This window comes from Furipterus horrens, unplaced genomic scaffold (genome assembly GCF_987537825.1).
Source record: "Furipterus horrens unplaced genomic scaffold, mFurHor1.1.pri manual_scaffold_3, whole genome shotgun sequence".
Lineage (NCBI taxonomy): Eukaryota > Metazoa > Chordata > Mammalia > Chiroptera > Furipteridae > Furipterus > Furipterus horrens.
Window position 1 is genome coordinate 76,194,134 of NW_028327173.1, and position 26,889 is coordinate 76,221,022.

The window sequence follows — 26,889 nt, forward strand, 5'->3', positions numbered from 1 at the left end:
CCTCTGAAGTCCAGCACAGAGGTAGCAGCTTGAAAGGCACCAGTGGTACACAGGGAGGAACTGAAGTGTCTTGCATCAAGGTGGGCAGAAGCCATTGTCTCTTTTCTAAACCCTCCCTGACAGAGCCAGCAAGCTGGTGCCATATCTGAAACTCCATCAACCTGGCTAACACTGTTTGACCGGCCTTGGAGATCCCCAGAGACTCCACCCCACCCAACTTATGGGCCCTCACAACCTGCTTTTCCATATGAATGGCTGGTCTTGGCTGATGCCTCACAACTTCCTAAATCCTACCAAACAAGCAACAGCTGGCCTCAGTGGACTCCAGGGCCAGCACTAGCAGCAGACAGCTTAGATTCACAGTGTGGCTTTGCCTAGGCATCTCCAAGCCCAGCAGAAGTGGCAGCCATCTAAGATTGCCTTATAGCTCAAGCAGGGTATCCCAGGCAAAACACAGGTGGGGGCTGACCTTAGTCTGCACTACCTGGGAAACCTCAGGGACAGCGCACCCAGTGGACAGCTACAGACAATGCTGGAGCACCACCACCCTGCCCCTGCACAGCTGATCCTCCACAAAGGGTGGAGTTGGTGGTCAGTGGTCACAGTCAGTCTTGCAGCTGACAAACCTGGGCAAATCCCCCCCACTGACCTGCCAATAGCAACCAAGGCTCAACTACAAGAGAAGGGTGTACTCAGCTCACACAAAGGGTGTACCTTGAGTACCCAGCTTAGGTGTAGGGGAGGCTTTGTCACTGGACCCTACAGGACACCTACTACATTAGGTTAAGCTACTGAGACACAGAGTCAAAGCAGATCTACCTAATACACAGAAGTAAACACAGGGAGGCTGCAAAAATGAGGAGACAAAGAAATATGGCCTGAATGAAAGAACAGACCAAAACCCAAGAAAAAGAACAGAATGGAGATAGTCAACTCTATCAGATGCAGAGTTCAAAACACTGGCGATCAGGATGTTCAGAGAATGATTGAGTATAGCCACAAAATAAAGATATGAAGGCTATACAGAGTGAAATACAGAAAAATATACAGGGAACCAACAGTGATGGGAAGGAAGCTGTGATTCAAATCAAGAATTAGAACAAAAGGAAAAAATAAACATTTACCCAAAACAGAAAGAAAAAACAAGAATTGAAAAAAACAAAAAGAAGATTAGAAACCTCTGGGACAACTTTAAATATACCAACATCCGAATCATAGGGGTGCCAGAAAGAGAAGAGGAAGAACAAGAAATTAAAAACTCATTTAAAAAAATTATGAAAGAAAAGTTCCCTAGTTTGGCAAAGGAAATACACATACAGGTCCAGGAAGCACAGAGAGTCCCAAACAAGTTGGACCCCAAGAGGACCACACCAAGATACATACATCATAATTAAAATGCCAAAGGTTCAAGGTAAAGAGAGAATCTTAAAAGCAGCAAGAGAAAAGAAAAGGATTACTTACAAAGGAGTTCCCATAAGACTGTTGATTTCTCAAAAGAAACTTTGCAGGCAAGAATGGACTAGCAAGAAGTATTCAGAGTGATGAAAAGCAAGTACCTACAACTGAGATTACTCTACCCAGCAAAGCTATCGTTTAGAATGGAAGGGCAGATGATGTGCTTCCCCAGACAAGGTAAAGTTAAAGGAGTTCGTCATCACCAAGTCATTATTATATGAAATGTTAAAGAGACTTATTTAAGAAAAAGAAGAAGATCAAAACTATGAACATTAAAATGACAACAAATTCACAACTATCAAAACTGTATCTAAAAAATAAAAACAAAAACAAACTAAGCAAAAAACCAGCACAGAAACATAATCATAGATATGGGGATCATTTGGAGGGTTATCAGCTGCGAGGGGGAGGGTGGAGAATGGGGAAAATAGTGCAGGAATTAAGAAGCATAATTGGTAGGAACAAAACAGACAGGGGGATATTAAGAATGGTATAGGAAAGGGTGAAGCCAAAGAACATATACACAACTCATGGACATGAACTACGGTCGAGGGTGAGATTGCTGGAGGGAAGGGGGCACTGGGAGGAGGGGGTCAAAGGGAATAAAAATTGGGACAACTGTAACAGCATAATCAATAAAATATACTTAAAAAAAAAAAAAAACTTTCAAGATTCTGAGTTACACAGTTTCAATCCCAAGACAAAAACAGTGTTACAGAGCTAAGCATTAATGAGAGAAATTAGTAGGTAATAACTGTAGTTCCTAACTTTTCAACAAGTTATGCTCTTTTTAATCTGGTGGTTTGGGATCAGGCTGCACCCTTTTCATTATAAATAATAACTGTGTTCTGAAAGAACTTATACACCCCCAGAAACCCCAAACAATACACAATGCAATCAATTTTGTAACCTTTAAATACAATTCTTTCAACTGTATTTAAGTACCATTTACAAACTACTTTTATGAATTACTTTTCAGTTTCATTTCATATCATACCAATCTTGTAGTGGTCTCTTTTTTGTTCTGTCCCAGATTTCTGTGAGCACAGATTCTAGAAGTACTACCTTTGTTGTTGACCTTTTCCTTTTCCTCTTAGGTTTATATAAAGCATAGTCACTAACCAGATACTCAAGTTCTCATGAATAAACCAATTTTTCAAAGCTAGTGTCTTGATCCAGCTTCTTTAGCAATTACGTGGTCGGCTTATATTTAATCTTTCATTTCACCCCACAAGCATTCATTGTTGGTGTCTGCCGCCTACAAAGAACTGTCCTAAAGTGGCTGTTCTTTGTGGACAGAAAGTAAGCCATTCAGGTGACACAAATCACTATGCACAATAGTCCTTATCGGGGCCATGGATGGCTTTAGAGTGTCTTTGTACTCCCAAAACATATTCACATTCTGGGGCCAATTTGTTTTTTGCTGGGAAAAGTGTATATGTACGTGTGTCATAAATGTTTTATACATATATAAAGTCAGATTCTCAAACAAATGCTAAGAACCATTGCCTAGACTAGGGATAGGTGAAGGTCTCTTATAATCTACCAATTTGGTGTCCATGACAGCCATTATTCTTTAAATATTTGATGTTTTGAGAGGACCAGCTGAGGACTCTATGGGAGGGAGTAGAGACAGCAACAGTCCTAGCTTGTTCCCTCACTATGTAAATCAAAAGACCTGAAGTGAACTAGGCTCTCCCTCTTCAAAACACAGTTACAAGCATATCCTTTGGAAGTTTGAAGTCCCATTTCAGGTAGCTTCTCAAAGTTTTAGTTGCAACCCACATATAGTCCCTCTCCCTTAGAAGAGTTCTAATAAAAAAGTGTTCCCCACTTCATTGTACATGCAGTGATATTTAGGATCAAGAGTACCAGGTGTGCCTACAGTTTCATGCAGTTTATGCTATTTATTGTTTTCTGAGGCATAGATGTCAAAAGGAAAGCGTCCACAAAACCTTGGAAGGATACATAGACAGGGTCAAGTTAAGGAGCACCATAATTAATAAGCAAGAGAGTCAGCAGGCCAGAGAGATTCAGAATACCATCCCATTCAAGGCCTGACAGGTATTTCCTGAAAACCATTTTTTTAGGACAATGACATCTAGGTCTAGCAAGATAGTTGAGAATTAAAGATGAGTGGCAATAATATTTTTTAACATTTGTAAATTTCCTAAAAGTTTTCATTTTATTTTCTCCTGTTTTCAATAAAAATTAGCAAATAAATAAATAAATAAATAAATAAAGTAGAAAAGGAGTTTGGGCACAACAGGGAAGAGCTTTAACCCTAGACCTTATTTGTAGCTGGTCTTGAAATGAAAGAAAACGGGGACTGTTGGGAAAGCAAAGTGGGATGTCTGGGAGCAGGCTAGAGACGAGACTCAGTGCCAGAGCCTAGCCCTGAACACTCACAGACACTCTTCAAACAGCTGGAACAGTGCTGGTGGTGTTTGCCTGTGGTCCCGTCTGTTCACCCATTTTAGCCAACCGTGGGTGAAGCACTGGGTAAATCATTTTGCCTCTCCAAGCCTCACTGAGCACAGATTTCTACATCTTTAAAGTTGCCACGCCGGGAAAAGCATTTTGCCTTTAAATGAAGAAAAATTTGGCTCTAAAATTCTATACATTTAAAATAGAAATTGAGGATTCTATATGCTAATTAAGTCTCTTAGAGCTTTATTCTAGGCACTGATTTTCTTTCTCTCTTGACATTATAGTTTATTATAGATAGAGTGGCTAGGAATCAGAGTACAGAGACATAATGCTTGGTTTTAGATCCTAACCCCATCACTGGCTATGCAACTTTGAGCAAGTTACTTCTACTCTTTGTGTCTGGTTCCTCAAATGTAAGTTGGGGATAAGAACAGCCATTATCTAGGGCTGTTGTGAAGATCAAATGAATAAATATATGTAAAGCATCCGAAGAGTGCCTGGTCATGGTGAGCACTACAGAAGGTGGAAACTACCAGCACCACGCAGTTTACAGGTCATGGGAGTGTTCCTTCCGAGTCTCTCTCATCCATTCTTTTCTGCATATTCTCATACTTGCCACCAACGCAAAGACCTCCTGACCTCATGGCCACACTATTTTTATCCTCTCAATTTCTGTCTGTGGCCCTTCTTTACTCTGATGCATCCTGTATATTGTTCTTAACTTCATCTTCCTAAAATACTACTGAAATTGTGTCACTATTCTGCTAAGAAAAAATCAAAACGGTGTATGTTGCCTACAGAGTACAGATAACATACTTCCGACGGTTCAGCTTGTGATCATTATCTTGGAACGGTTTCAAGGGCTAATGAGGTTGTGAGTCCCAATGTAATTGCAGTCAAAATTCTCATGACTAGCCCCAAACCTCCTAGTAAACGTCTTTCTCATTATTCACTATAAACCCTGAATTTCAAAAGAACTAAACTTCTTAACATTTTTGTAGAAACAAATTGTACTTCACTCTTAATATTTTTCATATAGTAAAAAGCTAATGGCTGTGGGTTCAATTCCTGGTCAAGGCACATACAAGAATCAGCCAATGAATATATAAATCAGTGGAACAACAAATCAGTGTGTGTGTGACTCTCTCTCAAATCAGTAAATAAATTTTTTTTAAAGTTCCTTTTTTGGACAGTGACCTCAAACATCTCACTCATGAGCCTCCAAGTTTTAACTGGCCTCTGTGTCACTCTTTAAGCATTTGACACACATTCAACATAACACTGTGTTGTATTAATCAACATTTATGCCATCTTCTTCTTCCTTTCTGGACTGTATGCTGAGAGTAAGGAACACCCAGGAGTCATCTTGACATATGGTATAACACCCAGTCTAGGCCATTGCATAGATAGACTTATCTGATACTAGGTAAACTAATTAATGTTACCCTAACTGTAGTTTTAACTATGATTTTTAACATAGTAGTCATTCTGATTACCAAAATGATCAAGAAATTTAATTGACTCCCCAAAGCCGTTTTTTGGGTCATTGTGGGCACTAGGATGGCTGTGGTGAAGGCACAGAGGTGAGGATGGCCATGGTGAAGGCACACAGGTGAGGACTGCTGTGGTGATGGCACACAGGTGAGGACTGCTGTGGTGATGGCACACAGGTGAGGAGTGTGGTGATGGTGCACAGGTGAGGAGTGCTGTGGTGATGGCACACAGGTGGGGACTGCTGTGGTAATGGCACACAGGTGGGGAGTGTGGTGGTGAAGGTACACAGGTGAGGAGTGTGGTGATGGCACACAGGTGAGGAGTGCTGTGGTGATGGCGCACAGGTGAGGAGTGCTGTGGTGATGGCGCACAGGTGAGGAGTGCTGTGGTGATGGCGCACAGGTGAGGAGTGCTGTGATGCAGGCACACAGGTGAGGAGTGCTGTGGTGATGGCGCACAGGTGAGGAGTGCTGTGGTGATGGCGCACAGGTGAGGAGAACCAGAAGTGTCCTTTCACCTTCCAACCTGGCCTGAGTATCTCGACCAGAAGATCACAGCCATCTTTAAGTTCCTTAATGGGGTAGCATTTCAGGTACCTGACAAATCATCTATTTGGATATACTTTTTAAACCTTGGGAGAATACACTGATTTTCATTTTAATAACATCTGACTGATTCTCCATTAACTTGGTATGAAGAATGTGGGCCTCAGGGCTCTGGAGGTTCTGCCATGACTTAACATCAGGCTGGCTGGAATGAGATCCACCAATTACTGCTTTGTATTAACAGTGAAAGGGCCCCAGTGATAACTGTGATGTCATTGTGTTTGAGTTTAGAACCAACTGGAATTTACATGCAAAATTCTTCTTCCATAGTTTTTATGTTTGTCCTAAAATAGCAAGTTCAAAGCTCACAGAAAGTAGTTCAAGGGACTGCTTTATGGTTTTCCCAGATAATAAAGGTTAAGAGGAGAGGCAGTATAGGAATTAGAATATATGTGAATTATTTTTTACTTTAATAGTATGCCTTGATACTGAGTAATATCCAGACAGTGTTGGTGAGTATGATGGTATTTTAGGAGAAATATTTCATTTATGATCTATGAATTCCCCTTAAAAATTAAAGATATTTCATCCATGAGTTTCTCTAATTCCTCTTGACCTCACACAAGTTTTTGATCTGCACAGTTTTTGAACATGAAACTTCTACACGTACGTACTACCTGCTGTATGAGGATACAGGCACTTCAAGAAATAAATTTCTGCCTTTCCAATTTTAGTTTCCTTTGTCACTACACTCAATTTAAAGTATCTTCCTTATAAAAAAAAGTCTAAGAATTAAAAACTGTTAAAAATAACTCAAAGATTTAGAATAGATTAAAACAAAGAAATGAAAAATCTTCTGGACTACATAATTGTGACAATTCAAGCCATCATAAAATCAAAAGTGTGAACTAAACCACTAAGATTTTTGGGTTTTCATGGCCTGCTTTTTCTTTCTTCTGTGATCCAATTAAATAGTTGGGATTAAAAATTATGCTAAGAATGGATAACTACACAGTGGAGAAACCAGACAATGCCTTCACCAAATGATCAAAATTAACATCACCAATAAGGGGCAAACAGACACGTGCCTCCAGATATGATATTCTGAGAAGAACACAACATCGTTTATTTAGTTTCACAGGGAAAAACATATAATATAAATCAAATCATAAGAAAAACTGAAGCCCAAATTGAGGAACACTCCATAAAATAACTGGCCAGTATTATTAAAAAACGTTAATATATCATTAAGGATAAAGCTGAGCAATAGTTGAGATATAGAGATATAATGTTAAATACTAGACCTGATCCTGAACTGAGTTCTGTATCAAAAAACAACAGCTGTAAAGGACAGTATTGTTATCAATGTAAATTTTATGAATTTGGCAACAATATTGTGGTTATATAAAATACTCATTCTTAGGAAATGCACACTAAATATTAGTGTTTGTAATCTGCATGTCTGTAATCTATTCTCAAATTGTTCACAAGAAAATATGTGTAAGTCAGTCTGTCTATCTCTTGAGATAGAACAAATTTAGCAAAATGTTAAAAACTGATGAATATTGATAAATTGTGTACTGGAGATATACTATTCTTAGAAGTTTTCTATAGTTTAAGATCATTTTTAAGAAGTTTATACATTTTCTAGGACCTGTAAAAAAAAGTCACTGTTATAACAGAAAAACAACTTTGGAAACCAACACATTTTTGGTCAAGACGTTCTAGAATTATTTTGAATTTCTGGGATAAATTTTTATTCTACTGTTTATGTCAGCATAGAGCAAAGAGGAAGAATGGTTTTAGTCTCAGGCATTTCACTTAGTCCTATAACCTCTGGCGAAGGTACTTAACTTCTCGGAGGCTCAGTTAACTCATCTGTAAAGTGAAAAAATAAGAGCAGATACTTAAAGCTATCACTAGAAAATTAACATGTGACTAAGCTTATGAAAAAGCACAGGCTCTGTTTGTTTATGGCACATATTAACATTTGAACAATGGAAGCTTCATTTTCCTTCCCTTATAACTTCTAATCTTATATACCACTTACATAAAGGTACTTTTATTTTAAGTAGCAAAAATAAAGGATCAGGACATTCACCTTAGATATAAGATTTTTAGATAGAACATAATTAGCAGGGTACATTTTTATCCATGTAAATGCTTTTCTGCTCATATTTGACTTGTTAGTCCTTAATTATAAAATATACATGGTCTAAGACGCAAGAGTTTAGAAAAAGGTCATGTTAAATTATGTTGACCTAAATACACATTTAACATTAGCTTTAATACTTGGAACTATACGTGTAAGTCCCTTGGGAGGTTATAAATGTGAAGTTATTAATGAACCATAGTTATAGGAAAAATAATAGAAGATCAAATAATAAGATAGATCACTATAAGGTTCTTTATCTTTAGAACTTGCTCCAAGAGTCTACTCACTTCTCAAGTTGTTATTAAGGTAATAAAAGTGAGTTCAAATTCAATATTACAATTTTAATAAATCGAATTCATATAAAGGCATATAAGAATTAAGTAAATCTTTGCAATTTCTCTGAAACTTAAATAAAACAGGGCATGTAATCACTACTGAAAAAAATTCAGATTGAAATATAGTAAAGATGACTTTCCAAAGGATAGAATTTATATTCTCTTTACTTTCTATAAATTCACTCAGTACTTCTCAACCTTAGTACCTTTCACCATCAGAGAGAAAAATTTATAACCACATACCTTCCTACTGCTTTGGTAATTATACCTTCATAAAAGAAGCAGGATAAAAAAATGCCAAAAGGAAAGCAAAAAATTATATAATGATAAGAAACAAGTTGAGTGTAGATTTTCCTACAGAATTTTTTTTTTTAAATAAGATTTTCTATACGTTCACTATGAAGTACAAGTTAAGACTGCTATCATTGAAGCCAAAGCATTCATAACATATCTGACTATTCATTGTCCTACAGCTGGGTTACTTTAGAACATTTGAAATATTAAAGATTCCTAAGACACCATGATCCCAAAACAAAGTCAACCTTGAGTTTTTCTTTCAATGACTTATAATTAACAGAAGAATTGCATGATAGGGCTTTAGATATCAACAAAAATCTGTGTTTTTCTTTTCTTATCTTTACCATCCTGAACAGAAACCAAAACCACAACCACAGTTCCATCCTGTAGGTTCAGTGTACACATGTCTAGCACATGTCTTGTCCTATAGGCCTGACGAAACAGAGCTGATTTCCGTGGTCATGGAATTAAGTTCATTGGCGTCATGTCAGGACTTAATAAAAAGTTAGGCAGTGCTCTGCAGCAGGCAGAGAAGAGGTCAGACTCAGAGGATGGGAAATTAGGAGGCTCGGTGAAGGTTGGGATTTTTCAGAAGGAATAATTCAGGCTAAGAGGGTTCAGGAGCATGCTCTTCAAAAAAAAAACACACCTGTGGCAATAAGATCTGAGAGGTCTCACTGGTGACACCGCCCTCCTGTGGTGTTTCACTGGGCGCTGTGTACAGGCTCCTGGGTGGGGAGGTACTGCATCAGCCCACATCTGTGTACACTTTTTACACCCCCCCCAGAGTACTTCCTTCTTAGAAACAGCATTTATTTTCTTTCATGAGATTGACATGACACTCTGCTTTGGTTTACTCCAAATGAATCACATTTGTTAAATTCTCTAACATTTCAGGTTCAAGATGGTAGACAACCAAAGGACTTGACAGGACTGGCAAGGCCAAGGCATTATCAACATTGGCAAACCTCCTTCTGCACAGCTGAGACTTAACAACTCTTATTTTCACATTCTTCAAAGCTCCAAACATTATCACCCCCTTTTCCTTCTGTCTTGTAGTGTGAGAGTAGGAGAAAAGGGAAGTTGCCTATTCAAAAAGAATTTTTTAAAGAAGAATGATCCAATCAGAGCTCCAGCTTCTTCCAACGTTCTTAAATACAGAGTTTTCTACAGGTTCACACACATTCGCAGTTGATAAGCTTATCCTATGGCGCTTAGAAAAACAAAAGTACAAAGAAAGTAAAGAGGCTACAAGGAAAGAAATTCTGTAACTACCCCGTACACACAGTTTGGGTAGAGATAAGATCATGTAGGAGGAGGGACAGAGAGTAGCCGAGGGTACGGGTCTGGAGCGGTTGGCATTTCTTCTTTGAAGTGGAAGAGGCTCAGGGATGGTCCACTAGCAATCACATGACCATTAGGAAACAGAATATCAGCAGTTACCAGCAAGAGCAAAGGCAGAAACAAGTTGCAATGTCCTAAATGTTAGGCATGTTAAATGATCCTTATAAGATGTTGTGGCCTACCAATATCTGATCTGTGAGCCCAGAGTTTATCAAAAGCCAATTAAATGACCTTCTGTTCTATAGAGTAAATATATTCCATTGAACGTATACTTTGCTGACATGTAGCTAAGCCTAGGACTTAGAACAATTAAGTCCAAAAGGAGAATATTTATTGAAGGTCTCAGGAATGAGTCATGGAGATTTCTTATTTCTTAAATCTACCTATTAGTCTCCAAACCTGTCTTGCAAGATCTCCTGCTTGGGCTTTCTGGTCCTTTTATTCCCTATCTACTGCACCTAAAATAAGCTTTTGAAAACAAATACATGATCGCTGCTCTTCAGTAGCTCCCTACATCCCACGAGATAGTCTAAAGTTCTTTAACATGACTTATAAGGGCACCTTAGTGAAGCTTTGCCTATAGCCCCTGACTTGTTTGTTGACAGTAACCTACACCTGGCAGGTTGCCCTCCAAAAACTGCAACATCTTCCTGCACCAAATATCACGCCTTTTATGCTCATTAAATGTTCCATGTTCTCTTTATTCTCAGTTTTTTTTCACATGCTGATCATCCTAGGAAATCGGAGGTGGAGGAGAGAAACACGAAGGCATGTTGGGAATGATAAGCAGTTGGGTGCCATGGGAGCATTGAGTATGTTAGAGGGCATGGCAAGGTACAGGGGTGGCGAGGGAGGCAGGAACTTCTCTGTGTGCTCCTAAGCAGGGTCATTCATTACACTTAGTCCCCACTTCCTCATGTGCAAAATGGCTGTAATAATGGTGCTTACTTGACAGAGTTGTGAGAATGAAATTAGGTAACAGGTATGAAGTGCTCAGCACAATGTCCAACATACACTGATTGCTAAATAAACGTTAATTCGTACTGTTACTTCTGTGATGTCATTATTATGATTAGGCCTAAAGATTACTGTGCCTGTTGGGTAGCATTAAGTAAAAGTTTTCATAGACCCAGGAATGAACATGTGTCATCTAGTTGCACTGCACACCCTCAAAAGCATAAAGGGCTGAAAGATCAATTATTTTGGCTGTATCAAAAAGTCAGACAATGTTCTCATATCAAATTACTCCACAGTTAGTATGTTAGTTTCCTATTGCTGCAGTAACAAATTATCATAGACTTAGTGTCTTAAAACACACAAATGTATTATGTTATAGTTTTGAAGGACAGACACCTCAAATGGGATTTATGGGCTAAAATCAAGGTGTCAGCAGGGCTGCATTTCTTCATCAGGCTCTAAGGGAGAGCTGTCCTTGCCTCCCCAGCTTCTAGAGGCTGCCTGCATTCTCTAGCTCATGGTCCTGTCCTTAATCTCTACCTCTGTCCTCACATTTCTCCCTCTAATCTTAAGCCTCCTGTGTCCGTCTTCTAAGAACTCCAGTGATTATATTGAGCCCACCCAGATAATCCATTATAATCTCCCCATCGCAAATAATTTAATTTAATCATAGCTGCACAGTCCTCTTTACTATGTGAGGTAAGACCTTCATGGGCTATGAGAAACAGGTGTCTTTGAGGGCCCATTATTTCCTCCACCCAGTGGGGCTCATCATCGCTGCCATTTTTCTGCCCCTTAAGCAACTAATTCAATTAGGTTATAGTATTCCTAGTTCATATTCCAAAAAGATGAGTAAACTGATTATATAAACAAAAGTCATCAGATTTATAATAAAGGAAAAAAGTGAAAAATTTGGAAAATTCAGATAAATTTAGGCCAATGATCTAGGAAAAAATACTCTACCTCAACTTTCTAAATATGGTTTGAAAGGTGGCCTTAAAATCGTATCATAGTAAACAAAAGATTAAGAAAAGTTTCAAAGACCTCAGAATTTATTAAATTCAATTCTCCATTTGTCAAAATTCATACAAGGTAGCAGGGTCCCAACACCCCCTCTGGATTATCATCCCACTCTGACTTCCCAAATGTTACTATAGTCAGCCATCTGAAAGACTGTTAGGTGATCCACTGAAACCTATATACAACAAAACTATGGTGAGGCAAAACAAAATAACTCTAAAAAAATGAAAATAAAAATAAAAATGATACATCCAGAAATGAGTAATTATAAAGACCAACTGGAGTGGTCAAATACAAGTAAGATTCCCAAAATATTCCTTCTAAGAAGAGAAGTCAAAATAAAAAGGATCTTGTGAAAAGGCAGCTTCCCTACAGGTGTATTTGGGAATCAATCTAAGTACCTAAAATTCTTGAAAATATTTTTTCCTCTCCCCCAAAGGATAAAGGTTTACTTTGAAAATCAGGGACTATGTAAATAATGTCACCTAGTAGGTTAAAGGTGTCAGGATTCCTTCCGCTAAGGCAACCTGTTCATTAAAATACTAAGTTGTTAAACTTTAGGAACATACTCAGAAACAACCAAAAGTTTTAAAAACATTTAGAGAAAGTGAATAAGTTCTTTCTATACAATATGTTTATCTGTTTTGCTTTTTAAAATAGTGTGTCATTGAATAAGCTTCTGTATGTGATTTAAGAGCATTCCTCATTCAACGTCTATTCTAAGTGGTCACCTTGCCTTGGTTTGAATACCTCTACAAAAAATCACTTCCTCACAGGGAAAACTACTGTGGACAGTTTCAGTGAAATGGCCTGCTTTATCTCCCCACAGGATGTCCCTCCAGCCCTCTCAGGAATGCACACACTCACTCCTCTGGGTTGAGGCAGGAAGTGTCTATTGTGGCCCCATTATCTTTAGGGTAAATATTCTAGAAATTGCAAGTAAGTGTATTATGATTTTTTTCACACTGACATATATTTAAAGATATATCTGTACACTCTGGTTCCAAGGTGCAAAATGAGCAAGCATGTGGATTTGAAATCACAATGTAACATTTTAAAACAATATGAACATTTCAACAGCCACTCTTATTGCCTAAAGATATTCTTTTCAAGCCATACATCTCTTAAAATAAAGATGTCATTATGTCATTATTTTTCATCTAAATTTTCTTATAAACAAAGTCAGGAATTGATGACTGATAAGGATCAAGAGACTTTTAAACTTAAAGATATTTCTAGGCAGATTAAGAATTTCAACCACAATTTAAAAATACTATTAGAATTATTTATGATTAATGAAGACTAATGAAGGAAGATTCAATGGAATAGAAAATATAAACGTGCAAATCTGACCTTTCATCTAAAAGTCTAAGGTCACTCTCATTTGGTTTAGGTGATTTCAATATTAAATCTCTTACACATTAATAATCTTGCAAATGTTAGGAAAAAATAAATTTTAGTTTATCCGGTTCATGGAAACACATTGTCTAAGTTATTTTCATTATAAATTTAAGAACGTTATACTCTTTTTTAAAAAATTTTTTTTAGCATGATTAGCAAAAGATCTACCCCTGCCACCTATGTAAATGCTAAACCAACTGAATGGTACTTTATCCATTTGGTGATTTAAATGATTAAGAAAAACACATAATTTAGTTAATTTCTCAGAGCTTTATTATGAAACATTAAATACGATGGAACTTATTTATATCAATACTAGTATTCATGGAAAAGTAGTTATAAAGAAAAAATATACTGAAATTATTTATTGTATGTCATTTATATGGGAAGAACATTTTGGGGGCTTGATTTTAGTAGAAATAAATTATATCTAAGGAAACAATACATTTCCATGAAAAGACATTCTAAAGCCAGAATAAAAAGCTGTTGTCTGAAAGCACCTGTTATTGTGTTCTTCTTCCAATAATGGGGTAGAGTCTACTTTCATTGTTGATTTTTTGGGGAAGGAAATGGGAAATACATTAGATAAGAAAGAACTGCTACCCATTTTGTGGCAGTGTTTTCCTTAGTGAACTCTAGTTGCTAAGCAGCTTCATAAACTACCTGAGGCAGATAGACATTAATTTTTGATAAATTTAGGAGAACAAAGAAGACTAAATGCACATCACACACATATCCTCTTTCATGGCAGATCTCTAAAGTTTTATTATTAATGTGTATTTCCCTTTATTTAAGGTTCAGGATATTATAAAGATAAAATTCTTCCAGGCTACAGTTTTTAACTAGAGCATAATTACAGAAATGAGAGAGTATTGTGGATGGAGCTGTATCTTCCCCAAAAGAAATAGGTTTAAGTCTTAACTTCCACATCTCAGAATGTGACCTTATTTGGAAACGGTCACTACAGATATAACTCGTTAAGATGAGGAGTAGGGTGGGTCCCTAATCTGATAGTCCTGGGGTCCTTACAAGAAGACAGGCATGTGAAGATAGAGAAACATAGGGACACTGTGTAACACTGAAGGCAGAGAATGGAATTATGCAGCTGCAAGTGAAAGAAAAAGATTACTGGCAAACCACCCACAGTTATGGAAAGGCAAGAAAGGATTCCTGTACATAGTCCAGAGGGAGCAGGTCCTTTGGACTTTTAGTCTCAAGAAATGTGAGACAATACATTTATGTTGTTTTAAAATGAAATGAGCTATCAAGCCATGTAAAGAAATGGAGGAGTCTGAAAAGCATATTACTAAGTGAAATAAGCCAATCTGAGGAGAATATATACTGTATAATTCCAACTATATGATGTTCTGGAAAAGGGAAGACTAGAAAGACAGTAAAAAAATGAGTGGTTTCCAGCTGTTATGAAAGAGGGAAGGATAAATAGGTGGAGCACAGAGGATTTTTAGAGTAGTGAAATCTGGTACTATAATGATGGGTATATATCATTACACATTTATCCAAACCTATAAAATGTACAACACCAAAGTGAAATGTAATGTAAATTATGGACTTTGGGTGATAAAGATGTGTCAATGTAGGTTCATTAACAAATGTACCACTCTGATATGGGATGATACTTGGGGAGGCTGAATGTGTATGTGAGCAGGGAATACATGCGAACTCTGTGTACTTTCTACTCAGTTCCACTGTCAACCTAACACTGCTCTAAAACATAAAATCTAAAAAAAAAAAAAAAAAGATTCTGCTATGCCAGGACTGGGTGTCTAAAGTCTAAAAATATAAGGAAGACACTAAGGTGCTATGCTTACAAGATCAAAGCAAGAACACTGCCTCTTGGAACCAGAGTCGGAACTGGGTTGCACAACAAAAATGCCTCTGACAACTGATTTGATGCCATGAGTTCTGCTTTGCTTCTGGCTAAAGCAAACTAGCTTGGGTCATATCAATACCTTGCCAAGAACAATAAGAAAAGGTGAATAAAGTTGATAATATGTACCGTTTGAATATCAAGAAGCTACCAAGGCAGTGAGGACTAGAGGGACCAAGATTCCAGAGAGAAGGGAAGTCCATTAGCTCAATAGTTGGAGCCACTTTTCCCTCCCAGGCATTCATCAATTTGTAGGCAGCTGCTGGGAGGCTGAGTAACCAAGTAAAAGCTAAAAGGCTGAGAAACTACTCAGAGCCTTACACATTCTTATGTGTCCAGGGAGACAAAAATTAGTGAAGACCCACCATAAAGAAAGACCCTGGATACTACTACACTACAGAAGAGCTCCATCAGGGGTATGTGGCATCCAGCGTTTTACAGCTGATTGTGTGCATCTCGTCCCAACTCCATGGCCAGTGAGTCCACATTGCTAGTGTGAAACTAGCACAGTGGAAGTATTTGCCTTATGGATACTGGCAAATCCTACAACGCAGAATGCTTCCCACCTGCAGTCTGTTGTTAAACAACAGCACACCACAGGCTGTATTCAAAAAGTAAGGCCAACTGGAAATAAACCAATCCTTAGAAAGACTGAAAAACAGTTTCATAAATCAATCTCAGACCAATTAAAATAATCAGTTTTTACCTTAGAGCTTGGCAGAAGCAAAATTAAATCTTCCGGGAAGAAGATACAGTATAGTCTAGAACCTACAGTTCTTTTTTAAAAAATATATGAACAATGGTTACCATTTAATAAAAATAACCAGGTGCATGGAAAGGAAAGACAACTGGTCAAAGTCAAGAAAAAAAAAAAAAAAGACAACAAAAATGAATCAATGTTAGATCCAGATATGGAGAATTCAGGATGGACTTTAAGATAACTGAGTAATATGTTAAAAAAAATACAAAAGAAAATATGAGAATTTCACTAGAAAACTGGAATTATGAAAAAAATTTTAATTAAAAATAAACTAAAATTAGATATTCCAAAGATGGGTTTGACAGAAAATTAAAAACAGATGAACAGATGATTAGTGAACTATAATAGCACTTCACAAAATTTAATGTATACTCAAATTACCTGGAGATTCAGATTATGATTGGCATTAGTATGAATAAATTGGGATTTATATGCTACAAGGTAGCACAATAGAGCAATGACAATGAATGAACTACGGGTACTTGCAAAAAAAATACTAGCCTCACCAATATAAAGTTTTTAAAAAGTCAAACATTCAACACTGATGAATTCTTTCAGTAATATCAAGTTTAAAACAGATCAAACTAATGTATGGTGTTAACATAAGGTCTAGTGATTTCTGTTGGGGAGTGGGTGAGGATGGTACGGGGAGGAACATAATGGAAGTCCCTCCAGCACTTCAGCTGCCGCCAATGGAAGCCCAGCCAGCCCTCTCTTGTCTCCTCCGCATTCTCTATCAGTCTTTTGTGAAGTGCTTTCCTTTGTCTGTCTTTGGTTATAACACTTCTCTCCAGCTAGTGTTCAGCTGGTTATTCAGAGTGGTTTCTCTACAATTTAGTTGTAATTCCAGATTGGTTCTGGGAGGAGGTCAGTGTAGACTCCACTTACTCCTTTGCCATCTTGGATCTCCCCCCTCTTAAGGCTATTTAATTTTTCCATCTTTAGCTAATGAACCTAAAAACTAAATATGTGTTTAAGACTGTTAATTTCTGGGACATTCTGGGAAACAGTATGCTTTTACTGGGTCTCAAACTTTTCACATTTATTTTAAGTGATCTTACTGTAATGTATCTATGAACATGTAAGGATAAAATTATATTTAGTTGCATTGCAAAAGCAATATATACCTCAGGTGATAGATAAATAGATAGATAGAGCATCAAATCTACACAATGATAACAGGAAAACCATGGGACCCCCTAGAAGTAACAAATTAGGAAAGGGTCTCTTAAAAAGCAGCATAAATATGAGGTTTCCTTTGCTTAGATATTTAAATGTTGCCTGATTTTGAAACATCCAAGAATTTATTTTATAAACATAGGCAAGTACTAGTTTTAGTTAAAATTTTCTTTCCCAGTGTCAACTGAACCTCATTCTTCAAAAAGAAAAACAAAAGGTGATACTTTAGTTGCCCAAGGTCATTTAACTAATACAAAGTCTCCCACCCTGAACCCAGGGAAAACTCCCCATTTTTTATAACTTAAGAGTTATACCATCAGCCAGTTGTGTTAGGAGAGGCAACGCACACATTTTTATAGCTATTGGCTATTGGCTAAATATAAAACCTTACAAGAAAAATATCTTACCACTTGTGCTGGAACTTGTTCCATTTTTGCAGCAGGAGTTCCTGGTCTTGGGTAAAACTGGTTAATAAAGAGGCTTGGAAATTTGTACTCTTCGACAAGTTTCACTGTTTCTTGAAAATCTTGATCTGTTTCTCCAGGAAAACCACAGATAATATCTGTAGCAATAGTTATTCCAGGAACTCTAAAAAATAATGAGACAAAAATGTAAAAACTTGACTACGATCCATAATTATTTTATTTCCCTGACATTTTAAATACCATTATTCCTTTCAAAATTTAATTTAGTTTTAGGAAAGGGACATTTGCAAATAGTTTTAAGGAACTGTAAATACTAAGAGTTTATGAAAAACAGTGGACCCCATCACCCTCAAGAAATATCAGTTTTTAATTCTTTTAGATGTTTCTTTGTTCTTTTCTGTTTTAAGATACTTAATGTGCTATTTCTAGATTTACTGATTTTTAGGCAATATTTACTGACTTCTCCAACATGGTAAATGAGAATTTAGTTCTTTAAACTACTATATCCCTCCCTTCACTATATAATCACTGCACAAATTTCAATTAAATTAATAATATATCCATTGGTAAAACTGCAAAAATACTGTTCATTGCAGAGCCAACTGGTATACTACCATTAAGTTTCTTTTACCACAATGTTGAATTTTTTATGGTTAATAACTGCCTTAAAAATTTTTTTTCTTAATATTCTATGTATCTATGCTAATGTTTTCCAGCTACTCTATCAAGATCTATCAAAAATCGATACTATTTTCTAAGCATTGAATACATATTATTAACCAGTTCCATTCCCCCCTCCCCCCACTCCACAATCCTACTCTTACTTTCTTCAAGTGTGTGTTGCTTCCATATTGAACCAGCGGTAACACTGGACTGTTATTACCCTTGGTCTCCTTATTTTCAATCCCACTTTTTCTGGATCCTATATCTTCCTAATTCTTGAATATTCTATACTCCATAATTCTGTGGGAGCATTATGTTAGAAGCGTCATCAAAAAGAGTGCCAGTCAAATTTTGTAGTTATTGTCTTAGCATCTCTAAACTATCAATTCATGATTGATAGTGGCTGTGTGCAATACTCCAAAATGAAAGGTATTAGCCATCAGAATTTCATACCGCTCCATTTTTTTAACCTGGCAAGGTCGATGAGATGTCCAGATTCACTCTGAGGCATTTGTCTTTACAGGTACTCCACTCTCTTTTTGAATTAAATTTATTCTCAATTATTTTAAATTTAATGATAATAGGCCTTGTTGTAGGTATTTAATAGTTTGTAGAGGGTACAATCTGGAGACTCCTGTTTTTTGATTTAGAAAAATTTATGTTCTTTTTTAAGTCTTTCTTTTTTTCTCTCTGGGATACCCCTCCTTCAAATGTTGAAACTACAGAATTGACTCTCTAAGTTTTTCCACTGTTATTTTCCATCTTTGTCCTTTTGTTCCATTTTCTAGAAGATTTACCTGAGTTCATCTTCCCACTTTTCTATTGAAAACATTTAGTTGAATAACTTATTTTAAATTCTCATTCTCCAATTTTCCTTTTCACAGAATACTGATTTTGTTTTCGAGATGCAACATTTTTCTTATTTCTTAGGATATCAATAAAATGTTTCACAATTGCTCCTCTGCTCAATGCAATTGTGCCTATTTCCTGCAGGTTCTTTTATTTTGATTCCTCTCATTCTTGGTTGAGACTTCCCATCAATAAATAGTGATTCTTGCTGCTGTTTATTTTTTAAAAGTAAAGCACAAAATGCTTTTCATCACAGAGTGACTGGGTAACAAGCTGCCTTTATTTGTGATAGGTCCAAATGTTAGCATCTTGAAAATCATTCCTCAGTGGCCACTGAGTTTCTCAAGTATACTACAATAGTCTACTGTATATTAACAACACAAGAACAACACAACATCAGTAGTATTCAGAAGTCCAATATTATTCTGAATCCATGAACAACAGCAAAAATAGCCTCAAAGACTTCAAATCATAAAATACCTACCTATATTGATTTTTCTATCACATGCAGTTTTATAAGAATGAATAAGACAGTTTATCTCATGAAGACATATTAAATATTTGGGGGCATAAGAGAGAACAAATGGATGTAACAATGAGGAAAATCATATTTCTGGATGCCTAATACAAACTACTTCACTAAAACAACAGCTTTCCATATCTAGTCTGCATAATCCTTTAACGCCTGTGCGAAAGAATCACAGATTTTTTTCTAAAAATATTTCTTTCTTGATTTCTATTTAGTCACATCTAGCTATTAATTTGGCTAAACTTTAATCAGTAAGATAAATTACAAAGACAGGAACTTTTCTCTGTGATGATAAACAGAAAAAGAGACAGAATGCATAGAGAAAAATAACATATTTGAAAAAAACGGCTTTAATTTTTATTCTGATATTAAAACATTTTTTCTTCATTAAGGGTGATGATCAAAACTGTTTGAGAAATCATAAAATATATGCTTTTACACTAAGCTATAAATAATAAGACCCTTTTCTATACTAAAGCATGTGGAATAGAAAATTATATCAATAACTTCAATTAGCCAATTCTTACATTTGACTTATAGCTACTCAATAAAAGAAATCCACAACAAAAAATAAAAGTCATGGATCACAGCAGAAATGACAAAGAAAAGTCTATCTCTCCTAGGAAATTAAAAAAAAAAAAATTCTTAAAACTTCCAGTGAAATACTACAGAAACAAAGACAATTGATTATTGTCCTAGGCTGTGAATTAGAATGAACTTGGCACTAGATTATGGGGTATTCCCAAAGGAAAGTACCTTACTGATTTCTCCCCACCCCCCAATCCTTCTTGATCCAGCATAGTTGAGTTCAGTATTATGCAACATCTGTTTACTTTGGCTTCAAGGTACACAGTGAAAAAGAAAAGACAAACCCTTACACTAGTCATAATAAACATAAAGGAAGGAACTGTTCAATGCACAGGTATATTTGATAATCTACACAAAAAGTTGACTGATAACAGGGGAGGGAGTAGGCTACTATGAAGTAGTGAAAGACCTATGCTAGTCAGAATTTAAAAGTAAAAGCAATTTAATTGGTTTCAAAGTACTTAAGAATATAAACTGATTGTCTATAACATGTTTTCAAAATAGAGACTGAACTTTAATGTTAGATGAGGCTCATCTATACATTAACTTTATATATGCAAATGATGCTACTTATGTTCTTAAGAATAATTCAGCTCCTTAAGTGAACCAACAACAACAAAAAAAAACCTCCTCATATTTACAGTGTTAATTTGCTTGGTAAATAATTCTCTTCAGTACATGAGAAAGTCAAAATTGTTTGAAGTAGACAAAATTCTAAACTACATATGATTTAAGTGGCTATGAAGAAATTATATGGGGTGTAAAATACAATAATATTCCAAATATTTAATATGCTAATTATGAATAAATGCTGTTTTTGAGAGGCTATGAATTTTCAAAATTCTAAAATTAAAAAAAATAACCATTTCCATGAATTTATTAAAGCTGTGAGTCTAAGGAATATAGTTACTAGGCATTATGCATTTTTAAATTTAAAAGACTTTCTACATTTATATTTCCATAATAGTATTAGAGAATAATTCTGGAAGCTGAATGGAGAAATGTTTGATTAGATTAAAAAACAAATTTTGACCCATTATTCTTTCTCACTTATACAAGCTATTTACTGGCAAAATGGGTTCATTAAATTATTTTGAAATAGAATTAATGAGAAATATTCCAATTATGCATCTGCCTTGGTAGAAGTAGTGTTATAAAAAGTTAAGAAAGTCTATCAGGACCTGTAAGTAGAGTACTACCTATCTGCTGTCTTAAGCTAGGGTTTAAAGAAGCTCCCAATATCTTAAGTCTTACTTGTTTACCTTGAATCAAAATATACACATACATATATCCCATACTATATTTGAAATACTATTAAAATGTGTATTTTAATTCATCTCAAGATTTTCAATTGCAATTTGGTATTACACTGGCAAAAATAGAAAAAAGGATGATTCTAGTTCACTCTTTAGATCAATAAATTATTAACTACAAATTGCACATGTGGAAGAACTAAAACTAACACATATACTATTAACTCAAAAGAATAACATATAAATGATCAAAACAAAAGTATTTGACCTATTAAAATTACTGGCATAAACTAAACACACGATTGAAAGAAATATTTTCTAAGTCCTATGGTGATTAATTTCAGGACAATTACTCAATACTTCCAGGAAAAGAAAACAGGAGGTAGGCAAGGGGAAAAAAAATCTTGAACTGAATGAAAATCAATATATCTAAATATATGGGAAGCAGCTAAATCAGTGCTTAAAAGTTTTTTTAGATTTAAATGTTTGTGCTAGAAAGAATTAAACACAATAATCTAAACTTCTACCTCAAGAAGCTAAAAAAAAAAAGAGGAGCAAATCAAGACTAAAGTTAAGACAAAGAAAGGAAATAATTAAGGTACAAGAAGTCAATAGAATAGAAAATAGAAATAAATAAATAAAAGTGCTTCTTTTGAAATAAAAACAAAATTACTAAACTACTAACTAAACTGAGAAGAAAAAAGAAGACACAAATGACCAATTTCAGGCATGAAGGAGATGGCACTACAGATGGGATCAATATTAAAAGGATATTAAGGTTACTTCCAGCCAAGATGGAGGTGTAGACAGACACGCTGCGTCTCCCTCCACAACTAAGATGGAGTACAACTACCTCAAGACTAGAGACAACCGGAAGTTCCAGAAAATCGAGCGGCATGGAAGTCCAACAAAGATATAGAGAAGAAATACTCATCCAGACAGGTAGGAGGGGTGGAGCTGGGGCGGAGAGAACACGGTGTGGTGGCGGCAGCAGCAACAACAGCGGCAGGCCAGCAGAAAGTGCAGTCACACGTTTTAAAAGTAGAGAGGGAAACCTGGGGAGTGCTCCCAGTACCAGACCAGACCACTCAGCTAACAATCCCAGCGCTGGGGAAAATCAAGCCTTATTTCTTCTGACTGTGCAGACCAGTGGTGGTTGGGGCGGAGGAAGAAACTGCCAGTCTCTCAGCAGAGTCCGCTTGTTTAAAGGGCCCCCACGGTCCTAGAACCTATGCAGACTCACCCACTCTGGGAATGACGGCCAGGGCAACAGCTAAAGAAGCACCAGTCCCATATGAGAAGCAGAAGTGCCTAGAAAAGGGGTGAGTGCTGAGAAAGCAGCATTGTTTCCCCTCAGAAACCTCCCCCCCACACAGTGCCATAACATGGTAAAATGGGTCGCCCAAACTGATGAATACCTAAAGCTCCGCCCCTTACAACATAACAGGTGCGAGAGCTCTACCTAAAACACAGAGCCAAACAAACACAGGAGCTTGTCAAAATGAGGGGAGAGAGAGATATGGCCCAAAAGAAGGAGCAGATCAAGGTTCCAGTGGGAGAATTAAGTGACAAGGAGATAGCCAACCTAACAGATGAGGAGATAGTGAACCTAATAGATGTAGAGTTCAAAACACTAATGATAAAGATGCTTATATGCTTGACAGACATACTTAAGTATGGCAAACACATAAGGGAAGAAGTGAAGTTTATGCTAAATGAAACGAAAGAAAATCCACACAAAACCAATGGTGAAAGGAAGGAAACTGAGGTTCAAATCAATGATTTGGAAAACAAGGAAGAAAAAAACAGTCGACCAGTATAGAATGAGGAAACAAGAGTTGAAAAAAATGAGGAGAGGCTTAGGAACCTCTGGGACAACTTTAAACATGCCAACATCCGAATGATAGCGGTGCCAGAAGGAGAAGAGGAAGAGCAAGAAATTGAAATATTGTGAAAAAATAATGAAGGAAAACTTCCAAATTTGGCAAAAGAAATAGATATACAAGTCCAGGAAGCACAGAGTCCCAAACAAGCTAAACCCAAGGAGGACCACACCAAGACACACAATAATTAAAATGCCAAAGGTTAAAGATAAAGACAGCATCTTAAAAGCAGCAAGAGAAAAGCAGAGAGTTACCTACAAAGAGGTGCCTATAAGACTATCAGCTGATCTTTCAAAAGAAACTTTGCAGGCAAGAAGGAACTGGCAAGAAGTATTCAATGTGATGAAAAGCAAGGACCTACAACCAAGATTACTCTATCCAGCAAAGCTATCATTTAGAATGGAAGGGCAGATGAAGTGCTTCCGAGATGAGGTAAAGCTAAAAGAGTTCATCATCACCAAGCCATCATTATATGAAATGTCAAAGGGACTTAAGAAAAAGGAGATCAAAACTATGAACATTAAAATGACAACACACTCACAACTATCAACAACTGAATCTGAAAAATAAAAACAAAATCCAACTAAGCAAACCAGAATAGGAACAGAACCATAGGTATGGGGATCATGTGGAGGGTTATCAGCTGGGAGGGGGAGGGGGAGAAATGGGGATATGGTGCAGGGATTAAGAAGCATAACTGATTGGTACAAAATAGACAGGGCGAAGTTAAGTATAATATAGGAAAGGGTGAGGCCAAAGAACTTATATGCACGACCCATTGATATGAACTAAGGGGGGGGTGGGATTGTTGGAGAAAAGGGGGCTACTGGGCAGAGGGGAGCAAAGGGGAAAAAAATTGGGACTACTGTAACAACATAATCAATAAAATATACTTTAAAAAAAAGAATATTAAGGTTAATCAACCCTCTATGTATGGGTTTTATTTCTGGCTCTCTGCTCCATTCCACTGATCTATGTGTCCATGTTCATGCCAGTACCTTATTGTTTTGATTACTATTTCATTGTAGTATAGTTTGAAATCAGGGAGGGAGGTGATATCTCCCACCCTTGTTTTTCCTTCTAAAGCAGTGGTTCTCAACCTTCTAATGCTGTGACCTTTTAATATAGTTCCTCATGTTGTGGTGACCCCCAACTATTAAATTATTTTTGTTGCTACTTCATAACTGTAATTTTGCTACTGTTATGAATCATAACGTAAATATCTGATATGCAGGATGTGTTTTCATTGTTACAAATTGAACATAATTAAAGCATAGTTATTAATCACAAGAACAATATGTAATTATATATGTGTTTTCCGATGGTCTTAGGCGACCCCTGTGAAAGGGTCGTTCGACCCCCAAAGGGGTCACAACCCACCAGTTGAGAACCGCTGTTCTAAAAATTGCTTTGACTTGTCAGGGTCCTTTGTGGTTCCATAGACATTTTAGAATTCTTTGTTCTAGTTCTGTGAAGATGCCATTGATATATGGACGGGGACTGTACCAAATCTGTGGATTGCTTTGGGGATTACGAACATTTTAACAATATTATTCTTCCAATTCATGAGAATGATCTATCTATACATTCATTTGTATCATCTTCAATTTGCAGCCACTAGAAAAAAAAGTATGGAAATTCTTTAAAAAAATTAAAAACAGAACTACCATAAGATCCAACAATTCCATTTCTGGGTATATGTCCAAAGAAAACAAAAGCACTAATTTGAAGTGATATATGTACCCCAATTCACAATAGCCAAGATATGGAAATAACCTAAGTGTCTGTCAATAGGTGAATGGATAAATATGATGTGGCATATATATTGTAGGGGTTCAGAGCTAGTCACTCCTAAATGTGCCTTTGTTGCATGCAGATTATTTTGAGCTGAAGGTAACTGAGACCCTGTGGGCTCAAAAGAAACTTCTGCCCCTTAACTGTCCAGAAGAATTTAAATTAGGGGCCTTGTCCATAGTAAGAGATTATCAGAGATAATCTTTTGACTTATCTATATGGTAGGACAAACTACTAATTACTGAGTATCTGTTCTTTTTATCATCCTGTAATGACCTTTCTCCTCTCTGAAGCCCCAAGGTGATATTCCTCATCCTTAGTTTAGAATGGCATATATTCTGTAGGGAACTGCTCCTTGCGGTTTAGGGAATTGTAGCCCTGGCCTGAGCATGACCTGCTGCTGGCACCCCAGCTGTGCTTGTCTTTAAGTCTCAACATAAGGCTGTGCGGGAGACATAACTGAAAGCCACTCAGAGGGTTTCCGTGGGAATTGGATTTAAAAAATGCTTATTAGGCTTTAGAACTTGCTCTGCTTTTCTTATCTTTAATGTAACATAAACAATCTCTAGGAAGAAATGTATGAAACCTTGCACCTAATGCCAGTGTGGTGTCAAGATGTTTAATAGAGCCTGACACAGACCGGTCACTGTGCCCTCTGTACTGGTACTTGTAATCTGTTACTGTCAACTGTAATCCAAATGCCTAAAAGCTATTGATGATTCATGAATTTTGACCTTGTATCTCCCATATGTATCCTGCTCAATAAAAGGCATGAGGGACGAAGGTCTAATTGCTGTTCTCCCCTAGAGAGAGCAGCCACCTTCCTTCCACCAGACACAATATATTGTCCTGGGTAGATATGTTCTGCCGTGGTCATGAAACCTCCGCTGGACAGAGTAGTTTCCAACTGAGCCTAGGGTGTTGGAGGCACCTCTGCCTCAATATTCGTCATTTTAACTTATGGTTTCTGAACCTCTCATGTATGCGGTATCTGACACTCATTATGTGAAGTTCTCAATCATATATATGAAATCAAATTTGGTTATTTTCTCCTTGATCTGTCTCATTAGATTTAATTATTAAACCAGCCAAAAAAAACCTTCAAGGGTAAGAAAAAGTTTCCTTCTCTCACATAACACTACAATGGAATATTATTCAGCCATCTGCAACAACATGGATATACCTAGAGCGTATTATGCTAAGTGAATTAAATCAGACACAGAAAGACAAATATGGTTTGATTTCATTATACGTAAAATCAAAAAGTAAACAAACATACAAAACAAAACAGAAACAGATTCACAGATACAGGAAACAAACTAGTAGTTACAAGAGAGAGGGTGGGCAATAGGTGATGGGGATTAAGTGGTAGAAACTTCTAGTTATAAAATAAATCATGGAGACACAATGTATAGCATAAAGAATATAGTTGAGAGTAATTTTGTAAGGTGAAAGATTTAATGTAGGGATCATTTCATAATTTATATACATATTGAAAACTATGATGTATGTCTAATAAGATTTTACGTCAATTTTATATGAAAAAAAGATACTAAGGGTATATTTTACACCAATAAATTAAAAACTTAGATGAAATGGCCAAATTATTTGAAGGACAAATTATAAAAACTGACTCAAGAAGAAA

The 26,889-nt window shown here is 36.5% G+C and overlaps 1 protein-coding gene across 4 annotated transcripts in view; it reads right to left on the reverse strand.

Moving 5' to 3' along the window:
- The window catches only part of CDKAL1 (CDKAL1 threonylcarbamoyladenosine tRNA methylthiotransferase), a 638,543-nt gene that overhangs the window by 146,903 nt on the left and 464,751 nt on the right, over positions 1 to 26,889 (reverse strand). For all 4 annotated transcript variants that reach the window (XM_090271743.1, XM_090271744.1, XM_090271742.1 and 1 more), the window contains one exon: positions 17,668 to 17,848. In XM_090271743.1, coding sequence (XP_090127869.1) covers positions 17,668 to 17,848 — 181 coding nt within the window. The remainder of the gene's footprint in view (positions 1 to 17,667; positions 17,849 to 26,889) is intronic.